The 22823-nt window shown below is 39.5% G+C and overlaps 1 protein-coding gene across 3 annotated transcripts; it reads left to right on the forward strand.

The window, feature by feature from the left end:
* The first annotated feature begins 1226 nt into the window (after positions 1-1226).
* LOC143036645 (uncharacterized) lies at positions 1227-15655 on the forward strand. 3 transcript variants are annotated; one of them, XM_076204202.1, is made up of 5 exons: positions 1227-1433; positions 7040-7213; positions 9995-11611; positions 11717-11899; positions 14899-15655. In XM_076204202.1, exons 3-5 carry the CDS (start codon positions 10155-10157, stop codon positions 14900-14902), a joined length of 1644 nt encoding a protein of 547 aa, XP_076060317.1. In that variant the 5' UTR covers positions 1227-1433; positions 7040-7213; positions 9995-10154; the 3' UTR covers positions 14903-15655. The 3 variants fall into 3 exon arrangements, with proteins under 3 accessions (XP_076060317.1, XP_076060318.1, XP_076060319.1); XM_076204203.1 differs by having other exon boundaries at positions 9999-11611; XM_076204204.1 differs by lacking the exon at positions 11717-11899.
* The last annotated feature ends 7168 nt before the right edge of the window (positions 15656-22823 follow it).

Consider the following 22823-nt stretch of genomic DNA (forward strand, 5'->3'; position numbering starts at 1 on the left):
AAGGGATTTCTCAATAGAGCTGATGATCAGGGGAGTGTGGTGGAACAGGGAATTTAGAAGTCGCTCTTAGAGTGATCAGTGTATGTGTGTGTTTATATGGATCTGTGCGTGGAGCTGGTGGTAGGTTGTAGTTGACGTTTCAGTGGTGTGCTGCCGGTAAAGAGTAGGGTCTTGTCGCGGCCAGTTGGTGGAACTTGCATTATGTAATAGGATGGATAAGTGAGGCTGAGAGCGCTTGTATAATACTGTGTGTCTGTCTTTTTCATGTGCTGTTTTATGTGTAGGATTTTGGTTTTCGTGTGTAGATTTTTTGGAGTGGTTTTGGTGTATCCTGTCATTATTCTCAGTATTTTCTCAGTGTTCTCATGTTTCCTCAATTGTTGGGAGTCATGCCGCAAATAACAAAAGGAATTCATAATGCTGCTATGGCCCAATGTCACATGGCATTCTTTTGGGAGTAGAAATTGGTCTCCATAAAAAAGAAGAAGAAAGAATCTACTAGTAACACCGGCTTCAATCTGTATGTGAAATCAAAAGCTTGTATGTGATCAGAATTTCATTCCTGGGTTTTTTGACAGGTATTACATTCTCCTTTGGTATATGGAATTGGAAACAGCAATACATAGTCCTGGTGTTCTGATAAGGTATATTGTATTTTGATTCAGTATATGATCTTGGGAAACGTAGTGCAGTGTGGTTTATGGAAAAGCATAGGGAACTGCATACATCACATGCATACACAGCAGGGGTTAAGCGATTTTTTTTATTGGACATAAAGTTCGTAATGAAGTATAAACAAGCGACTTTTTGAAAGTTTGCATACAGCAACCAATATAAACCCCAGCCGGGTCGGACCTTCCCACATTGGAAGAAAGAAGAGAGGTGACGTCACTGTCCTTAGAAACAGTACGAAAGGAGTCGACATGACCGAAGGGCTCGTAGTGCGGGGCGAACGAACGAGATTATATTGGAAGTAAAAAAAAAACAAAAAAAAAAACAAGGTGTGTGAACGTCAGTAATAGATGCATTGATATGTGAAACAATGGGGAAGACGAAATAGTCCAGTCAGACCACATAAATGAAGTTAGAGCCAAATTTGACTGACAGATAAGGGCGCTTAGGCGGAAATATACGAGCGTGCCTTTTATTCTATTAGTATATGTTACAGTAAGTTAGACTACAGGTGCTTAGTATACTCCAACCCAGACCACGTGGCGAATCCAGCTTCCAGTGTTCATACAACTTGTTGGACCCATTTGCTCTCACTTCTCGCGGCCCTCCTTGTACCTTCTCCAAGTACTCTTCCTTCCCTCCGAGTGGCCTCCAGGCCCGAACCGGCAGCTCCGCGCAGACACTGTGCACCGCGGTAGCGGAGCGATCGCTGCGTCCCTCCGTACCTCGTTCGCTCGCTCGCTTTTCCGCGCAAACTTCAGGCAAGTGGCTGTGTCTAGTTACAATTTCGCCCACGTTGGCGCGAGCATGAAGGACGTGTTCACGGAACTCACGACCGCAGTTGAGACCCACGGAATTGAGGAGGAGCCGAAGTGTACATGCAGCATAAGGATATCTGTTCCATGGATAACACTGGCCAGATTTTTGACATGCGTCCAATTTTGTGTCCCTAGCAACAACGCATTCCTACCACCTGGTGTCCAGTGTTGCTCTAGTGTAAGGTGGCGAGGCGCGAACTCGGGTCTTAAGCCCGTTCCTTTTCTCGTGCAAACTCAGTGGCATGTTAGGCAATTCAGGTGAACCAGTGAAGACCAACAAGTCGGGTTCAGCCTTAGTGGTCCACTGCAGGACGGGTCTATACCCCGGGGGACAATACAGCCTTTGTACCTCACCACAGTGACTTAATCCGATTTGATAAGGCTGTGTGGTGACCACAATAACACATTTAATGAAAACCACAATGTATTTGTACACACGAGTAACTAACCTATATAAAGACCTCTACGCCACCCCCCCTAATATGGAATAAAGAAAGATGCGATATGTGATATGTTGGAGCCGAGTGAGTGTTCCAACATATACATGCTTTACCTCCTCCCTCCCTCCCTCCCTCCTGCAATCTCAGCAACAAAGCCGCTTGCTACGTCGAATCGTCTTTCTGGCTGGAGCGTTAACATCACCGACAACAGCTCCTCCCCCACCCCCACTCCCACTCCCTCCCTCTTATGCCCCCAGTGTCCTAACCGAAGTGTGTATATGTCGCATGACAAAATCTAGTGAATAAAAAATACAAGTGCGGTACAGCATGAACACAGAACATGACCTGGTGGTTCCGAGATACAATGCTTCAATTTTTGTATCAAGATTTGAATTTACGTGTTTGTATTTAGACATTGGCACCTAAACAGGCGTACTTACGCACGCGCGAACACCCACACACGACTCGACGGCGCAGTGGTAGCGTTTGCTACTGGTACTATTGCGGTCCGAGTTCATATCCGCCCCGGGCTGAAATAATTTCAGTATCGCTGCGATGCGAGTCGTTACCCCAACTCTCGTGGGCGGGGAGTTGGGGGTGTGTATGTGTGTAAGGTCATAGCATTACCCATATATCGGTCATATATGAGCTCTGAGCTCTCATCCGGGAGGGTAATAGCTATCGATCACGAGTTCAACACGTGATCCAAGACCATGGTGAATCACACACACACACAAAGAGTGTGAAGAAAACATGAACAATTCTGGTACAAACACGCGAAGAGAACGCTAGGGAACGAACTTGTAAGAAAATGTAAGAGATGGATTGAAAAAGAGAAAGATGCCAATATGAGTGTGGAAAAAATACAAATGAATGTCTGAAGAAGAAGAAATGTAGGTGAAAAAACATATATTGATACATTGCAAGAGCAGAAAAGACACATGGAAACGTGAAAAATATAAAGGAGGTAAAGGAGTATGCATAGGAGGGGGGATGGGTAGAGAAAAGGGAGGAATGAGGGAAGGAGAAGAAACGAAAAGAAAGGTGGGAGAAAAGAAGTAACATGGAATCTCCTGAACATAGAGGAATTGATAGAGAGAAGAAAATGTAAGAGGTTAGCTGTCCTTTAATTACGTAATAGGTAGGTTCACGGATTGGGAGAAGTGATCAGAAAAAATGGAAAACAAAAATAACATGTATGTTTACATCTTCCCCGCTTCGCACACTGCCGTCCGTCCGCGTACTACCCAACAACTACCGTGATCTCATTGTTTTGCTTACTAGTGTTATGATAATGGTGGAATGAATAATATTTGCATCAGGCAATTTCATTTAGTAATTTCGAGATTTTTACACTAGAATTAATTTGCCCCATTTAGAATGTATTTGAATGTTTTATATTATTTCTTATCAAGTAAAGTGTAGAGGTGAATGGAGGATTCTTGGCATGAAAGAAAACGGGCCAATAATCATTGGCCCGTTTTTTTGCAGCTATTCTGGTCAGCGTTTTAGATGCTCGCTAAGAAATGACCTCTCAAGCTACTGAGATGTCTTGCCGTAAGATTTTGAGTTAGAGACCATAAGTTTGTGTATAAAACGGTAATTAAACCATAAGAAAAATATATTTTTTTCATTCAATATTTTTTTTTCAAAATAAATGCAGAATGAAAACACAATGTAAACACATGACAGTATGAACATCACAGAATGCATAACTACTGTTTACAAAGGTTCTTATAAGCAGAGTTGTGTGTTGGTAAAGGTGCCATATATATATATATATATATATATATATATATATATATATATATATATATATATATAACACTTGGAAAGGGTTATTTGTTTCAAATTGTTTAAAACACATTAAAATGTCGCATGCGGAGGGAAGGCGTAATATTTCCGACTTAACGCTGGAAGACTTGAAAATCATAGAAATCACGTAAAACTTGCGCAAAAAACGTAAAGCTTGACAGGTATGGAAATGTTGGATTTTCTTTTTCATAATTTACTGTGAAAGATACGATTGCTGCTATGACGTTTACCTTCAGATATACACAACATAAACTGAACTTGAGTTTACACACACGAAGAAAGTGAGATGCATTCTTGATAATTGCATAGCCATTCTCTTATTCCAATGATGTCAACTGTCTTCTCCCATCTTCAATCCCAATTTAGTTTTTTACTAATTTACTTTCGTTTTCCTTTTCATATTTACCAGTATTGTTGTTAGTTTGTTAAACCAGCTTGTATTTGATGTGTGATTGTATCTTCATGCGCCCGTGCGCGTGTGTGTGTTTCAGTGTGTTTGTGTGTGTGCATTTACTTAATTGTGTTTACTTAATTGTAATGCACAGGAGAAGGGCTACGCTCTCGTGTGTTCCTGTCCCTTTATAGCTTGAAATTTGTTTATGTTTTTTTATTGGCCATTCCAACAAATGGCGCATCCATGAGGGAAATTATGTTGCTTGGTGTCCTTCAAGCATTCTCAAGATCATAAATACTAAAAACTTACCGTGATAGAAAATAAACAAATAATATATATATATATATATATATATATATATATATTTATATATATACACACACACACACACACACACACACATATATATATATATATATATATATATATATATATATATATTAATAAACTCAGTGGCCCCAAATTATTCGAGAACGGATCTCAAATGTAAGTTAGCAGAAAAAAAAATGCTGGTTTGTCTTACATCTCATTCAAATCTTCTTTCTTCAGATTCTTGTGTATTTTTCTATTTAATTTATTCTTCTTTTCCACCAATGTTTCTTGTCTTTCTCCATTTGGTCTATAACATTTCTCTTCCTTTATTAAATGTCTCGCATTTTCTATTGAACCAATCCTCGATGTGTTTTTCTTTTCTTCTTTTTTTTTCCCTGGCATACAAGTTTAGAAAGATACCTAATATCTTCCGTGTTTTTCTTCCTTTTGTCAATTCTTTCCAATCTACTTAGAATTTCCTCTAACCTGTAAAATCTATTTAGCAAATACTCTATCCACCGTGTCAGTTTAAATCGTTCCTTGACTCTATTTCCTCATATTAAGCGTTCAGTGATTACATTTACCTTTGTACATGCACATGTATTTTGGTAAGCAGCAAATTCAATCTCGCAAGCATATCTCCCCTTAATCTTATTTCCATTGTTTTCCCACTTCTCCAAATTGACTTTTTTCACATTTAAAGTCACATCTAGGATTACATTATCACTTTGTTCAAACATTTTCCGGGGGTGAATAATCATATTTGGCATTTCTTGAAATTCAGCTTAACCTTTCTGCCTAAGCCTTAGCTTCTACCAATGTTATGTTGTCTACGTCTACGTCGTTACTCAGTGCCATCATCACTCCACCTCCTTTCTATATATTCTGCCAGGTTCCTTATTGAATATCAACATCATTTTAAGCAATAGTTCAGTCCTGCCCATCTGTATCAATATATATTATTTTCAGTTTCATTCATCAATTCCGTCCTGACCCATTTTCTTTGTCCTCCCTTATTATTCTGCTTCATCTGCTTCTGTTCTAAGAATCTCTTTGTGTATGTGCTTGTGTCCGCGCGTGTATCTACGAGTACATTGTGTTTACCTAATTTTAGTGTACGGAATGACCCGTCATCCAGGAGGTGCCAAGATAAGAGGGAGGGAGGAGGGTGGAGGGGAGTGGAATATATAGGAAATGGAATGGGTGGGAGTGGTTTCTATGCCTTTTTCTTTTTGGCTACCCCCCCCCCCCCGTGTAAGGGGAAAAAGCCTTTGGTATATGTATGTAGTATGCGGAATTAGAATTGTGCTCATAGTTCCCGTCTCTACCTCCACTCATAAAACTTTACTTTGAGTACATTGATACTGCTGGCCTGGATTACATTTTCATCCAAGTTGTTCTTTAAGTTTAAAATTCTCTATCAAAATCTATACTTCCTAACATCCTTATTTTCTATACCTTTTTCTTATATGAGTATATATTTCAGTCTGGGACAAATCAAACGTTCAATATTTTTTTCATCATATCCCTTTTCATGTAGTGTGTATGTGTGTGTGTGTGTGTGTGTGTGTGTGTGTGTTCACCTTCACCTCGGATCTGCTGCAGTCTCTGTCGAGACAGCCAGACACCACCCTACGGCAGTGAGCTCAGAGCTCCTTATTAGCCGATCTCTGGGTAGGTCTGAGACCACTCACACACCACACACCGGGACAGCAAGGTCACAACTCCTTGACTAACGTCCCGTACCTACTCGCTGCTAGGTGAACAGGGGCTACACGTGAAAGGAGACAAACCCAACTTATCTCCGCCCGACCGGGGAATCGAACCCCGGTTCTCTGGCTTGTGAGGCCAGTGCTTTACCAATCCGCCACCGAGCCGTGTGTGTGTGTGTGTGTGTGTGCGCGCGCGCGCTCGTGCGTATGTGTTCTTGCCGAATGTTGGTGAGGTAGTTTTCCCCTTTTCTCTCAACCTGTGCTCATATTTCTATTCTTTGAGTGTTTTATACTTGGTGCATCTTCTCTTTTCAGCTAACAGTCCGTTTTCTTCGTTTTCTACTATAGCTGGGAAGTGTTACTTCTAAACATTTTCGGTCACTTTTAATTTATTGTTAGGGTTTGTACTCACGTTTGAATACTCTGAAAGCTCCCAACCCATAAAAAAACGAAGCAAAAACAAACAAATACAATAAAGTATGATAACTTAAGAGAAACTAAGATGAAACGAAATAAAATGACAAAAGAATTTCGTCTGTGACCTCTAAGCACTTCGTCCATGACATTTCCAATCACATTTTCTATGACATCCCCAAACAATGATGTTCTATGTGTATGTACTCAGTCCTTTGTACCTGTGACATTTTTCCCGTGATCAGAAAGGTTGTACCTTCGAAAAGCTGGAATAGTCCTCTCTTACTTAAAAAAGTCCGGTCTCTTGTCAGAAAGATAGATGATATTTAAGAGACCGTGACCTTCAATTCTACTTGTCTTTTCTTACAACAATGTTCTTATAATAGTTTCCGTGTATGTGTGCGTATATTCCTGAAACACCAGGAGAAATTGGAGTCCTAATTCGGACCTTTCCTTTTGCAGGAGCCAGCATGTGAGGGCAGATGCTGTCCTTCGAGAACAGAAACGCATAAGCCAGTGCGTCGCCTCAGGGACTCTGTTCCCGAAGGCGTCTGTAGGGCCATGTGAACTCAAATGGAAACGCAGAAACACGTGACTCGCGCCTGAGACTTGTAGGAAGCATCAGCATTGAAAAGGGTAAATATGATGGCATGGATATAGTAGTATATATCATTGCATATCTTTCGGTAAGTAAGCACAAACAGGTGCAGTTTGTTACAAACAAGTTAATGAGCAAGCTGTAACACAGATCAACTTATTCCTGCACATAGACATGTGAACGCACTGGCAAGATGATAGGCCCAAGGACAAGCATACATGGGAGAATGGCAAAAAATGCGACTTATCCAATGTTTAAGTTCTAAACTAATGTTAATGCATGAAGCAAGGCTCAGTAAGTTTACACACACACACACACACACACACACACACACACACACACACACAAGCAAGCAAACAAAAATACTAAACGCTATACACAAAGTGCAAACACAACATTGCAAGCTGTCTACACAAGATCTGCACGAAAGATACTGATATAATTCGACAACATAAAGTACAGAAAAAATCGAGATCAAGGTAAAGAAAATAGCTTATTTGCGAGGGTTTAAATGTTAATGATAAATATTTTCATCATCTACGATTTGCGAATGACATTATTCTTCTTTCAAAAACAGAAAATTTGAAAAGTGTACTCAGTGATTTCAAAGAAAAAAATCAAAACAGGTTTGAAGATAATAAAAATAAAACCAAATCATGGCTCACCTGGACAATCTTTGTTCAGACTCTTAAAGAAGTTAAAGAGTGTAATCATTAGGCAAAATGTTAAATTTTACAAAATATCAGAGATTAACATAAAAAGACGTATCCCAGTTGTAAAATATTTGGTAAATGAAGAAACATCATGACAGGCTCTCTATCTGATCATCTGAATCGCATTGTTTAAAAACTGTGTATAATCCCATCTGTGATTAACGATTCTGAAACTTGGAGTGTGATAAGTGAGACAGTGATGGGAGATATAGGAACCACAACACTGAAAGACACGAACAGAATAAGTCAGGTTAAAGAGTCGGACGTGATTGTTCAGGCGACAAAGAGATGGAAATGGAATAGACAGGGACAAGTAGTCAGAAATGAGGATGGTTGATCAAGCGATTGCAAGAGCAAGCCTGAAAATGAGAGACCGGATAGAAAGTGGAAAGACAAGATGGAGAAAGTGATCAAAGTGACATGGCAGAGAGAGAGAGAGAGAGAGAGAGAGAGAGAGAGAGAGAGAGAGAGAGAGAGAGAGAGAGAGAATAAGAGAGAGATAGGTGGTTGAGGACAGAGGTAATATCGTCGCCATATTAGTGGTCTGCATGGTGAAAAGGAACCACCCAACTAGCAAAAGACCACCACCACAAGTCCCAGGGAAGCTCAAACTCGTACCTTTTGTGCTGTGATTCCCTGGTAAGTACAGTCAGGCTAATTGCTTGTTAGGATAGATTCTTCCATTAGTGATTATCGAGGTTTATGGACACTGTCTTTGCATTCGATCATTCTACTGACTTAGATATATGTATAGGGTTATGTTACAGAGACCTTAAAAGTAATGGGTAAGCTGGCAGCTACAATAAGATTGAAAAGTAAGATGACAATTGGGTAAAGAGACAATGGCACTGGGTAATATGTTATTAGAAAATGTACAACTGTACAAGATTAAAAGATAATGAAGGATCGAGTGCTACTAGAGGACGTTAAAGCCCAACTCACTGTCAGTCCAAAGCCCAATAGGAAGGATTAACGTCAGGAAGGACGTTCGACTGTAAAAACCCTTTTAGTCAAAACTATGAGTCAATGTCAAAATCAAAGCCAAGAGGACGGACAGCTAGGGGACCCCGTGCAAGCGACGCGGAAGACCTTCACCCGACTCTTCCAAGGGTAAAGATAACACAGTGTCAAATGGTGGAGAAAAAAAAAAAAACACAGTAAAATACCGAAGATAATAAAGACTCGAGAAATAGGTGGAATAACGGGGAGATATTATGCTCAAAAGTTTACATAAATGCTTTGGTACGAAAAAAAAAAATCCTAAAAGTATAGGAAGGAGGGAAGATTCCAGAAGACTGGAAAGGGGTATTTGTAGTGACTGCATGTAAGGGGAAGGGAAATGGGTGTATATATCATAGACGTATAGAAAAATAAGATTGCTGCCCCCTCCAGATGTTTATAAAAGAATACTATAAAAAAGAGCAAGGTGATTTAAAAATGTGAAAAAAGAAAAAAGATGTGTGGCCATCATTCACACTGAGAAAAGTAACGAGAAAGACATAGACGGAGAGGATATTGCAGCAATCACTGATTCTTGGCCTCACACACACACACACACACACACACACACACACACACACACACATATATATATATATATATATATATATATACATATATATATATATATATATATATATATATATATATATATGCAGATATATATATCTATATATATATGTATATACATATATATACATATACATATATATATATATATATATATATATATATATAATTATTTTTATTCCTTGCAGCAGGAGATGGGCAATATGGCTTGTTTATGACGTGTGCTAGCAAGAGCAGAAGAGTTTATTGTCGTGTTTGTCACCAAATTAGACTTCTTACGCGTGTACATCTCGGTCTTGAGTGTTTTCTGGGTGTGATTATTATATTCTGAAAAGGAACAATATCTATTTGGCATAAATCTTTTTGTCTTACTTGTGACTGAGTGTTTGTATGATTGTGCAGTCCCCCCAAAAATGTCATAATTCTTCAATGCTCCTTCCGAGTGTCAAAAATTTGTTTGTTACTAACCATGTGCAGCTGTCAGGAGAGATCATAGCACAAGGCCTACTCCACTGAAATGACACCGTTTTCCTTCAGCCAGGGTTTCAGAACCCTGAATCGGAGAGACAACGTCCTTGAGAGTTCGTCAACACGTTCCTGTGATGTTCTTAGCGTCCAACTAGTTATCCCTCGAGCGCAGGTTTCTCGCAGGCGCACATCAGCTGGCGATCGGAGGAAACGTACCAGATTAGACTCTATGGCGACCGCGGGTCACCATGACTCTGAAGAGGATGATGCTCCTACTGCCACCAATGCACCAACACCTCACCACGACTCGGAAGGAAGGGAGGACCAGAATCTTTGTCCGACTCAAGAGTCCACAGAACTCTCTCCCCAGAGTAGTGAGCAGCCGGAGGAGGAGGAAGAGGAGGAGGAGGAGGAGAGGCGTATCATGACTTCGGCCGAGAGAAGGGAAGATAACGAGTTGCCGCTGACAGAGAGGCCGAGCCATTCGCCACGAACCGCCGCCAACACTACACCTGAAGGCATTCCTCACACTACGAACTCTCAAGAAGTCGACAGCGGTGACGACCGAGAAAGCGCCTTCATGTCATCTACAAGTTGCACAAATTGTAGTGGCGGCGGCACCGAGACGAATAATGGTAGTAGTAGAAGCATCAGCAGCAGCACCAGCAGCGTCGACTCCTTCTACATTCCTGTCAGGAGAAACCACGTGGTGAGGTCCGCCTTATCCACCACAAACGCCGCACCCTTCGTGACATCGACCACTTTCATGATCGCCTCCGGTGCTAATCGACCTGCCCAGCCCGTCCGTCGCTGGATGCAGGTCCGTCCTCCGGGGGACAGCGCGTCTCGGCCACAGCAGGTGAGGAGGTCTCGGTCCTCCCCTCCGTGGTCCGGTCGCAATCGCACGGGACCCCGACGTCGGACAAACTCCTTACATCCGGACAGACGTAACGGTAACGGATGCGAGTGCCGGAATCGGAGTGAGTGTTTGGGTGACGTCCCGCCGTGTTACCACTGCGCCTACTTGGACGTGCCGCCGTCCTATTCGCGCAAGCACAGGGCGATCCTCGACAGTCTAGTCAGCAAACTGAAGAGTGCGAGGCATAAAGAACCCAACGCCCACGACCCTCCTCGATACGAATCCCCCTTTGCCCCGCCCTCCTACTCACTGAGCCAGCAGCAGCAGTTGCAGCAGAGCGGGGTATCACCCAACCTGTCCGAGATGGAGGGCAGCCATAACACCGGGATTCCCTTGCATCCCGTCCTGGCTCAGCGCCTTGTCAGCAGCTCCAGCTATATACCCATCGCCATACCTTTCGTGCAAGAGGACTCGCTCACCTTCGGGCAGCCTAATGGGGTAGTAGGGTCCCGAGCCCCAGGAGGGGCCGGTGGGAGCGTAGGTGTTCTTCTATCCTGCAGGTCTAGTCCATTCCCAACGGGTGGACGGGGCGCGAATTCAACACCTCCGACACCCCCGCCCTACTCCGTCATGGACATTCATAGCATCGGTCACGCGCCCTGGCTGAGTCGGAGGGGCTGTGGCCACTGCTTGGGCTACGGCGTGACCACGACCGGCAGTCCCGAGGACAACGCGGAAGATGATGAGGAGTGTCACCATTGTAGCCGAACCCACTGCCTCACGGTTCTGAGGGAGGTGTATACGTCGGCCTGCTCGAGAACCCTTTGGTACGTAGTTCTTAGAATACACATATTTTAACCCTTTGTGCCACCATCGCCATGTGTAATTTAATGTCGAATCCTTGCTCTCCGTGACGAGTTTTGATCGTGCAGGTACAAGCTGCTCTACGCCCTGCCCCTCGCCGTGGTCCTCAGCGTCTGTGTCCTGGGTTTCGAAGAGCAGCCCCTGGCCCTTATCACCTACACCGTCATCTTTGCCTTCGTTGTCTTCTTCCCACTCCTCTCCCTCGTCGAGGTGCTGACCCAATGCACAGTGGTCTCTTGTAACGTCGACAGGTGAGCTGCTGTGTCCTCCGTGCAGTAGTCACTTGAGAGTGACCTCTTTTTCTCGCGTTATGACCCGTCTGAGTTGATGGCAGTTACCTGGTTTTTATTCTTTACTACTGACAAGCCAACATTAATTTGTTCGTCCTCTAGTTATCTACTTTGCCTGTGTCTGTGTTGCTATTCTCCCCTACATGTACCACATTACATACATTGGGATTAAATTGGATCAATCACTTTCCAGGCCATTGTACTACCGACTAAATCTCCAATCATCCAATTCATTTCAACTCTCATTTGCCACTCCACAGCTTTATCTTATCATATTTGGATGTAATAGGTTACTACCATAGGTTATTTATATTCATTGCTAAATAGCAGTGGCCCAAAACTGGAACCGTAAAGAACTCCACTCGTAAGACCTATTGACCCAAGAGTTCATGTTTCAGGATTAATTAACCGTTTGACCAGCTTCATATCTAATCTAATAGGTTCTTGTGTCTTAAGGTGGCATTATTCTAAGCATTTCTCACTACCATGCTACTTGGTTTTGCTACTTCGTTTGAGTAGAAACGACTTCGGTTTGTGTTCTCTCTCTTCCCACGAAGCCGTTTTAGAAGGCACATAATTTACCACAAACTTCCTGCTCTTCTTGTTCCTTTCCTCTATTTCCATCATAATTATCTCCACTCTATTCTTTCCATATGTAACATTCCTCACATTTATATCCTTCTTAGTCAGGAACATAACTCCACCACCATGTTTTACTTCTCTGTTTCTAATCCAACAATTATATACGCCATGTCCTACACTGTTGGGTGGTAATGGACCTTTCACTTTTGTCTTTACAATTCCCATTATGTCTGGTTCTTTTTCCTTCAAGTAATCATTCAGTTCATTCAAGCCTATTATTAAGCCATCTATATTTGTGACACTTTTAATTTTCTGTTACCTCCATCCTGTTTTCTGTTTCCCTTCCGTTTTTCTCTACTATGAACCATTTCCTCACTTTCATATCCACTATCCAATAGAATTTTTCTTTGACTGTTCTGTTCTCGTTTTTTTTCTTCTTTGGCTTCTAGTCTTTTTGTTTTCTCTTCCTCTCTTCTTTATTCATTTCTCTTTTTTATCCATACCTGTTTATACTGATCACTTTTTGCTAGTTTCCCTGTTTTTAATAAGACACCCTCTGCTGTCGTTTGTGACCTGATTTCCCAAGTCTTATATTTCTTTCTTTCTCTATTTCTGGTTCACCTTCTTGAACTATCTTTAATACCTTGTTTACTTTTTCCTTCTTTACTTTTGTAGTCCTATTTGGATTATGCTTCTCTTCCATCCCTAATATAATTATACATTTCTTTTTATCTGCTAAGTCTCTTACTATATTCTCCTTCTCTCTCATCACTTTAATAACTGTGTCCTTAGTTTGTTCTTTCATCTGTTGTTTCACTATATCTCTAAATTCAATTTTGTTATTCTCATGGACTTTTTTCCAAACACTTACCTCTTTTGCTGTGGACTCTTTATTCTCTTTATTATTCCTCTTTAATTCCTCATTTTCATATTTTACTTCTCTTAACTGTCTTTTTAATTCTTCTATTTCTTTAGTTAGGTTCTGCTTTTCCTTCTTTAGCTCTTCCAGTTTATCAACTCTTTGTGTAACTACCGCGAGTTAGCTAAACCTAACCTCCCATGTTTCCTTCATTTTTGTTAGTTTCTCCTCATTAAATCCATAGAAGTAATTATCTCCTCTTTCCATTGAGCTGCTCTTATCTATATTCCTACTCTTAATGTTTTTGCTCACCGGTTCGACCTCGGCTGTGTTGTCTGGACACCTTTTGTTTACACCCCTTCTGACTTCCAAGGCCCGTTCCTCACCTTCCTCATTTTCTTCCATTTTCCTCAATAATCCCTTTTCTTCACCTGCCCACTTCACCATGAGTTTTCCCCTTCCCTACTAATACAACACAGATACTCCTTCGTCGCTGAAATCCACGAACATTGCGTTTTTTCGCGGAGTTTCAATCTTCGCCGTCAATCCAACGTGTGTGTGTGTGTGTGTATGTGTGTGCGTGTGTATTTACCTAGTTGTATTTTAGGGGAAGGGTAGCTATGCTCGTGGTGTCCCATCTAATGTGTGTGTGTGTGTGTGTGTGTGTGTGAGTGAGTGGTAGGGTGGTGAGATAAACACCGAGAACAGTTTGAGTTTTTATTCAGACATTTCACTCTTAACAGAACTTCTTCAGTGTGTGCATGCATGGACAGAAATTCGAAATATTTATAACACGCCTGCTCGATGCCGCATTCCTCTCCGACAGCTGAGATTTTGTTCGAGTAAAAATTACTTCGGTTACAATATTTTATCTTTCAAATCCCAAATATTAAATTAACTTTCCGTCATATATAGCAAGGCTGAATGATGAAATAAGAGATTGTAAACCTATACGCATGTTAGACATACTGTTGAAATGTTCGTAGGTTGGAGGTAGGGTATGGGAGTAAAAACAGCCCAGTGTTAAGACCCCTTGAATCGGACATTCTTGTAGTATGTGTGCTATTGTGGTGGGATTTTTATATCAGCAAGTGGGGTGTCATTTCACGTCATGAGGTCCATATGTGCTCTTTTGTCGTAATCTTCCTAAGACTTAGGCTGTATTGTTTTCTTCCTGCATTTATATAATGTATATATATATATATATATATATATATATATATGTGTGTGTGTGTGGTTTTTTTTTGGGGGGGAGGATGAAATAAATGAGTTATGTTTGTCGATTTTTTTATTAACATATGCATTTCCTGTTGTGTTTCCTTTAAAAATTCTATGATAATTGTCACTTGGTAGTGTTTTATTAAACTTACCCCTGTCCTTACATCTAAATATCTCAAGGGTAAAGTAAGATAGTCACTGTTACTGGACGCAACCACATAAATACAGACAAATTGAAGAACAAATTTCAATTGCCCAGTTAACATCAGACTGATTTTTATCTTATCTTTACATATTCCAGGTGAGATCTACGCCTGGCTAGTTGTAAAAGGTAAGCAACTGGTTACACCAAACAATAATGGAAATGCTTGGTACCAACCTCATTGCAACGGAGCTTACGCTGCCGGGGAGTTTGAACGGTTCGTCCAGCTTCGGAGGATATTGTGGCAATTACAAGACTTTGGCCGGGGAACCCTGCCCAGGACAGAGATCGTCTTCTGATGATTTATCAAGTGCATATTGGCTCGAGTGGTGGAATCCGGGTATTGGACTGTGTGTCGAAGTGTGGGTGATCCGAGGAACGCATGGGTTCATCCGTTAGAATAAGACAACGGGTTTGCTCCCTGACAGAAAATAGGTGACACTCAGGCTTAAAAGCAGTAAGAGGCCTAATTTCCTTTGGGGGTGTCTTTATTACTATTCTGAGAATAATATCCATCAGTTGCCACCGAAGAGACGGACATGAACTAATTTCATAAGATTCCGTGTGGTAAGATTAATTTCTCAGGTACTGGAACAACGAGTGCAATAACTTGACAACACGATTAAGGAAATGAACACCATGGATTTTTATTATTATCACTATTACTATCATTATCACCATAATTTTCTTTTGGCTAGATGTGAGTGGTTTCTACTAAAGTAATGCCTTATCAAGCTGAAAGGGACAAGAACACAAAATCTTGTCATCGTTACCCATGGGAGCGTGCTAAGCGTTCTCTGCCATAAAGAGATTATGTGTAATAACTTTTCACTGTGTATTAATAAAAGGATTATAAAACTCATGACATACTTTTCACTTGACGGCCTTTCATTGACAAAACATTTCTCAACCTATCACCTTACAGGACCAGAATTTTTATTGAATTTTTTTAGCTGTCATATACTGCATACATGATAAGAGTATGAAAATCCCAAGATCAGCAGCAAGCACGAGTTTGGGTCAACCGGACACTAAATCTTCAAACAGTTCTTTAGAACCACATTCGACTAGGCTTCCACGACATGACCAACAATGAGGAAAACGAACTTAATCACTTTACAATCAGCGCAAAACAAAACATTGAGAACAGTATCAAAATGCACCGAAACCACATGTGCACACAGAACCTAAAATATCCCCCCAAAAATTACAAGAAAATGATACGCATACAGTCCTAAAAATCCAATTAAAGTTACACATACAAACTGAGCAAGTGGGTTTGCCCCACATCTTTCATAACTCTAACTTACTTCCATTTCATTCTTTCTTACACTAACCCTACAAATCCCCCCCTCCTCCCCTCTCCCCATCTTACCTATCCTGCTCTGTACTACACAAGACTTCAATCTTACCTATCACTTTTATTACAATCACAACCAACTGAAAAACACTGGAACCATTCCGTTCAAACATCTATAACAACCTACTATCTGTATCGCACATGCCCATAAAAACAACCACGAAACATGCACTTGAAGACCGACTACCACAGTCTCTATTGCTGCAAACCCGTGCAGACATTGGCCTTACAGAAAAATCCCTACAAAGAAAAGCAAGAACCACATTAGCGACCCTACGTTCAGGTCACCGTCCACCACTTAAACAATGCCAACATGTATTAGGCCTGGCCACATAAACTACCCAAGATGCAACTGTCATACAGAAGATTCCGAACACCTCACCTTACACTGCCCCCGTCCAAGCCATGACCAGACATCAATACGACGTTTTCTTCCTTGAGTGACTTGTGGGCCAGTCCAGTGGCTGTTGCCAACCTGGGAGGCGTGAGTCTCCCGCAAGTAGTGGTGGGCAGCTACCGGTGAAATTACCGGTTTTATCGGCAACAAAATTAATGATAGCTTACCGACAAAAATTCTGCTACCGGTAAAGCTTCGTTAACCGATAACTCGATAAGCTATACCATAACACTCAGAGAGCGGTAACTCCGGTGCCACCAAGCCGAGACATGCTTACCGAAGTTACCGCTCTCTGAATGTTATGGTATAGCTTATCGAGTTATCGGTTAACGAAACTTTAACGGTAGCAGAATGTTTGCCGGTAAGCTATCGTTAAGGTTGTTGGATAAAACCTGTAACTTTACCGGTAGCTGCCTACCACTACCACTTCCAAACATGAACCCATACATGCAGACACGAACGAATATGTATACACCACACCCACCCTCTGACACCCTCCATTCAATCACTCGCGCGGTAGATACTAGATAGCATACTATAGTAGCACCAATTAAAGTATGACCTTTTCCCTTTACAATGACATAACAATAAAAACAATATGTAAAATAGAACCAGAGATATAGCTTATTAAAGGACAAAAACATTGATTTTTCGAACTCGACTCGAACTTGTGACGTCACTACTACCTCACGAGTCTTTTACCGGTAAACTGTCGGTAATTTCGGTAACTGTATTGTTGTTCACCAATAATTTCGATATTGAAATTAGCGGTATTTGCCCAGCACTACCCGCAAGTATAAGGCATATATACTGCATACTAATAAACAAACAAACAAACACACACACAAAGGAACAAGTGTCTCCGAATTAAAAAACAGGGTGACAAAAATAATCAAGAAATAATAAATAAGAGAAGCAAGTAGTCATGGTATATACCCTAAAACTGTGTGGATCTAAGAGGAAAAAAAATCTGAGAGAAATTGGCAAATCTGAAAAAAGTAACAATGACCTTTGACCCAAGTGTTTAGGCCAAATCAACGGTTCTGCATTCAATTTGGGGTGGTCAACATATACCTCAGGGTGATTTAACGAAGAAAAAAAAAAAATCGAGCATTCAGAAACAACTTTACCACTTTTTAACTTATCTTAACGGATGTAGTTCACATGTACCCCAATGTAATTTATGGATAGGGACAACTTTGTATATAAAAACAAAATTATTGATCAACAAAACGAGCGATGGAAAGGTCGTGTGCCGAATAAAATATTTTGTTTGTTTTTCTATATATATTTCCAACATAAGTTATTTTTCAAACATTTCGGAGTAAATACAATGTACACATTCTTAAACTACACTCAGACACGTTATTATAGAAATATAATTTAATCACACGGAAGCTCACTAAGATGATTCAAACTTACATTCCTTTTAAGGACAGACGTCCCCCAAATCAGGCTCGACAAAGAAACTGAAAAAAGTATTGCTAAAAAGAGACAGGCTTATAAGACAATAAGAAAAAGAAAACGACAATACGAAATGAACATCGCTGATAAATCCAAAGAGAATCCCAAAGAATTCTATAGTTACATTAGAGATAAAAAGGTTGTTAGGAATCACATTGGTCCACTATTATCTGCTGACGGTCAACTTGAATATTCAAATGAAGGAATGTGTAATATCTTAAACAATTATTTTAGCTCGGTATTCGTAAACGAAACACCTCAAGGTGAATTCCAAACTGAAACCTGTGAAAAGTCTAGGGTAAACTTACTACGGTAAATATAACAAAAGAAAAAATTAAAAGGTGTATAGACAAACTCAAAGTTAATATAACACCAGGGCCTGACGGTTGGCATCCAAGAATCTTAAAGGAAATGAAAAATGAGATTGTTGTTCCATTAGAAATTATTTTCAAGAAATCCATCATATCCGGAGATGTCCCAAGAGAATGGAAGCTAGCTAACGTTACTCCCATATTCAAAAAAGGTGACAAAAAGAAACCAAATAACTATAGGCCTATAAGTTTGACTTCAATCGTAGGAAAAATAATGGAAACTATCATCAGAGATGCTATCGAACATCATTTAGAAAGTAACCGTTTGATAAATGATAGCCAGCATGGTTTCAGACGGAAACGTTCTTGCGTGACTAACTTACTCGAATTCTACAACACAGTTATCTCGAATTATGACAAAAGAAACAATATAGATTTAGTATATTAGACTTTGCAAAAGCTTTTGATACCGTCCCACACGAAAGACTACTTACTAAATTAGCTTTGCATGGAATAAGTGGTAGCCTAATAGGTTGGACTAGTAATTGGTTGAATGGTCGAAAACAGAGAGTTGTTCTAAATGGAAAAACTTCTGGATGGAAAAGTGTTGCAAGTGGAGTTCCTCAGGGTTCCGTTCTTGGGCCACTTCTATTCATAGTATATATAAATGATATAGACCATGGACTAAAATCTACTGTTTCCAAATTTGCTGATGATACAAAACTGTGCGGAGTGGCAAATGATCACTCAAACCAATTAGATATTCAAGAAGATTTAGACCAATTACAGCAATGGTCTGAAAAGTGGCTAATGAAATTTAACACAAGTAAATGCAAGGTAATGCACATAGGTAAAAATAACAGTAAGTACGATTACAAGTTATTTGGAAATTCGTTAACAAAAGTGGATAGTGAAAAAGATCTCTGCGTAATTATCAGTAACGACCTCAAATCATCCAAGCAGTGTATTTCAGCCTCTGAGAAAGCAAATCAGATTCTAGGACTGATTGCGCGATCTTTTGATTTCAAAAGTCCATCACTCATTAACAAGCTATATAAATCGTTAGTTCGTCCACATTTGGAATATGCTGTTTCAGTATGGTCACCGAATCTCATTAAAGACATTGACAGACTGGAAAAAGTACAACGGCGAGCCACAAAACTGATTCCAAATATCAAAAATAAATCATACGAAAATCGACTAAAACATATGAATCTGCTTTCCCTAAAAAAGCGTAGACTTACAGGTGACTTGATACAGGTCTTTAAAATTCTAAAGGGAATTGACAACATCAAAAGTGACCAAATTTTTACATTGAATGAGAATCAGACAAGAAACAATGGTCTCAAACTGTCCGGAAATATATTCAATTTGGAAGTAGGTAGAAACAACTTTGCCAACCGTGTAGTTAATGAATGGAATAAACTTCCTGCACAGGTAGTGCAATGTAGTTCAGTTCGAAGCTTTAAGAATCATTTAGATAAATACCTAAGATGCTGTAATGATTATAATTTATCTTATATTATTTGTTTTTGTTTTGTTATCATTTGTCTGTCTGATTTTCATTTATTATTAGTTATATGTCAATTGATTATTATTTACTTTTTACCTGTTTGTTTATTATTTAACTATACCTATGCATTTATTTATGTATTTTATTTGTTATTTACATTATCATAGTTTTTATTTATTATTTTATTATTAATATTTTTTTTTTTCGCATCCGACCTAGATATGGATCAAAAGGTATCCTGTCGGCATGCTCCGCCTTTGTAATCGCTACCTCCGACCCTTTCTTTCTGTTCGTCCCTAGTCTGACCTACCATTAAGTACTCATTGAGTTACCCATTTGTATATGTTCATCTATTCTTTCTACTTCTTAACTGACTTTGTACCCGCTACTTTGTCACCAATGATTTTATCCTAAAATGATCTATGGTATTAATTCCATTCTAACTTCTCATTTTGGCATTCTGAGTTCTGAGTTTCCCGTAATTGTGTGTCATCATGGATTACCCTTCTGCTGAGTAATTCTCCTGTTTATATTTTGCTTGGCTAACCGGTTGGCGCAGAAAACACGAATATTTTGTATACTCCCCTTTTTTGGCCAATTAAAAACTTAACCATTTCCACATCCACACATATGACCCAATTGTGTTAATCATATTTGAGTAAATCTAATGCAGGTTTTATGTTTTAATGCTTCTCTTTCAAGTGCACAGTGACCAATACACCTAAAAAGTTTCCATTCTGGAGCAAATCACATATTGGGGTCTTCTTTGAACTATCTATAAAGAGTCGCTATTGTAGAACACCAATCGCTTTTAACAACGATGTCACGTCGCTAGAAAAAAACAACCTTTTCAGTTTTAAAGAATGCCAGATCTTTTTCCTTGTTCCCATTAAGAGTTACTATTTCTTCCTGCAGCATAATTTAATCTACGTCTAAAGGTTAACATGTCTGATAACTCCTCTGACAGGCATATGTCCCTAACCAAATCACTCTGTTCTGCCTGGTTGGAGTTTTCGCGTTCTTAGTTGCTGTATCGACAGTCCATCACTGTTATGTACATGATTATCACCTGATATACATGCATCACTTTCATCTTCCAAATGGGTACCGGTATTTCATCTGAGTGAAGCAGAGGACGAATTGCTGAATCCAGACTTGGGTAACTTGTTTTCTCTCGAGTTTTCGTGTTATAACCAAAAGTCTTTCCCAGACAAATGTGCTTCACTCAGATGAAGTACTAGTACCCGTCTATGTATTTAGACGTTGTGTGGGGACCACGATTTATCTTGAGCTTGATTTATCTTGATGATTAAAAAGTAATAACAATGATTAATAAATGCATGAACAGCTAAACGAATAAATGCAACTACAAGATAGGCACAGGCGAGACTAATTAGGCACCTTATTACTCGGCATGATATACTGTAGATTATCTATTTGCTGAGCCATCATTCATGTGTTTGGAACTTGTCTAAACTTAGAAATAGAACTTCACTGAACTGGTAAACATTTTCCTGCATATTCATGGTTAAAATCATGTGCTTACATTGCTAGCATGCATGTGCTCTAAGAAAATAAGCTGGTCTTCAAGTGGCCATTATGCCTAATCGTTGAATCAATCAATCCGTTAATTCCCTCTTCTTTCTTCCAGTAGCCATACTGACCTGTAACCGATGCTGGTTAATGGTTAGGTTAAATAATGATTTGTAGTAATTTATGTTCATCAGAAGATATACGTGCGTCAATAATAAGGTTGCGAAACTGTCTCAACGTAGAATGTCCACTCGAACGACCAGTTGAGCTCGGGGTAGTTAAGTTATCGAAAAAAAAAAAACTGAACAGAATAATACTGGGGTAAAGTATATTTAGTAGCCTGTAGAGTATATTTGTAGGGGGTGATGTAAGAGTTGAGTGGGGATTATTACTTGTTCTCTAAATTACTGACTCCATGTGTTTCACAACAACTCTTTCATTCGCTTGCAATCCCCACTCCAACTCATTAATATATCTATATTACAATATCATCTGTCGACTCAAAGGCCGACATATAACATTTTTAATTTAGATTTTGGAAATATTACTATTTATTGTGGAAAGCCATATTCTAAATACAAAATAACAAGGAAAAGTATTAGTAATAAATTATTATACAAGTATTTAAATTTACCTATTATAAAGTTATATATTTTTGTTTATATAAATAAAAAATAAAATATTAACATTTACTTAATAATTTTTAAAAAGACTTAAGCTTATTATTTACATAAATCATTTATAAATGTATATTACTATAAAAGTAGGGGTGACCTTAATAAATTCTGTCACGTAAGTCGATTGCTTCAGATCCTAGAGAACAGGACACAATCATCTGTTTAGCCTAATCACTTAATGAAGAAAATTGGTGTTGCTGCCTGGGAGAGCATGCTTGGATAATGTAGTACAAGATATTCTGTCTTTTATGTGGTGGCTGCATCAAGGACAGATGGTGTACTGTATTTGTTGATAAGCCAATTGTGTTTATTATTGTTTTATTGCGAGGTGGTTAATATTCTGGTTTTATTTCCGGGGGATGGGGGAATTTGGTGTAGTACAAGTTTTGGCATTCTGTTGCATAGAGCTTGTTTTGCGATCTGAGTGTGTGTGTTCCTGTGGGTGGGATAAGTTATCGTAAAAGTTTGAACAGAATAATACTAAGGTTGTTTTATATTGTATTTGGTGGTCTATATTTGTGTGGGGCGTTGGTTATAGATGCTCGTTCACGAAATGGTGGATTTTTTTTTTTTTTATCATTTACTGTGATTCCTACAGAGACACAACTGCTGTATATATATATATATATATATATATATATATATATATATATATATATATATATATATATATATATATATATATGATTGTGTGTGTGTGTGTGTGTGTGCCCAAATTATTTATTTCAAGTGAGGGAAAAGTTCAAGATAACTTTCTTAAAGTAACTCC

Source organism: Oratosquilla oratoria, chromosome 21 (assembly GCF_046742065.1).
Source record: "Oratosquilla oratoria isolate Oo_2021 chromosome 21, ASM4674206v1, whole genome shotgun sequence".
NCBI classification, from domain to species: domain Eukaryota; kingdom Metazoa; phylum Arthropoda; class Malacostraca; order Stomatopoda; family Squillidae; genus Oratosquilla; species Oratosquilla oratoria.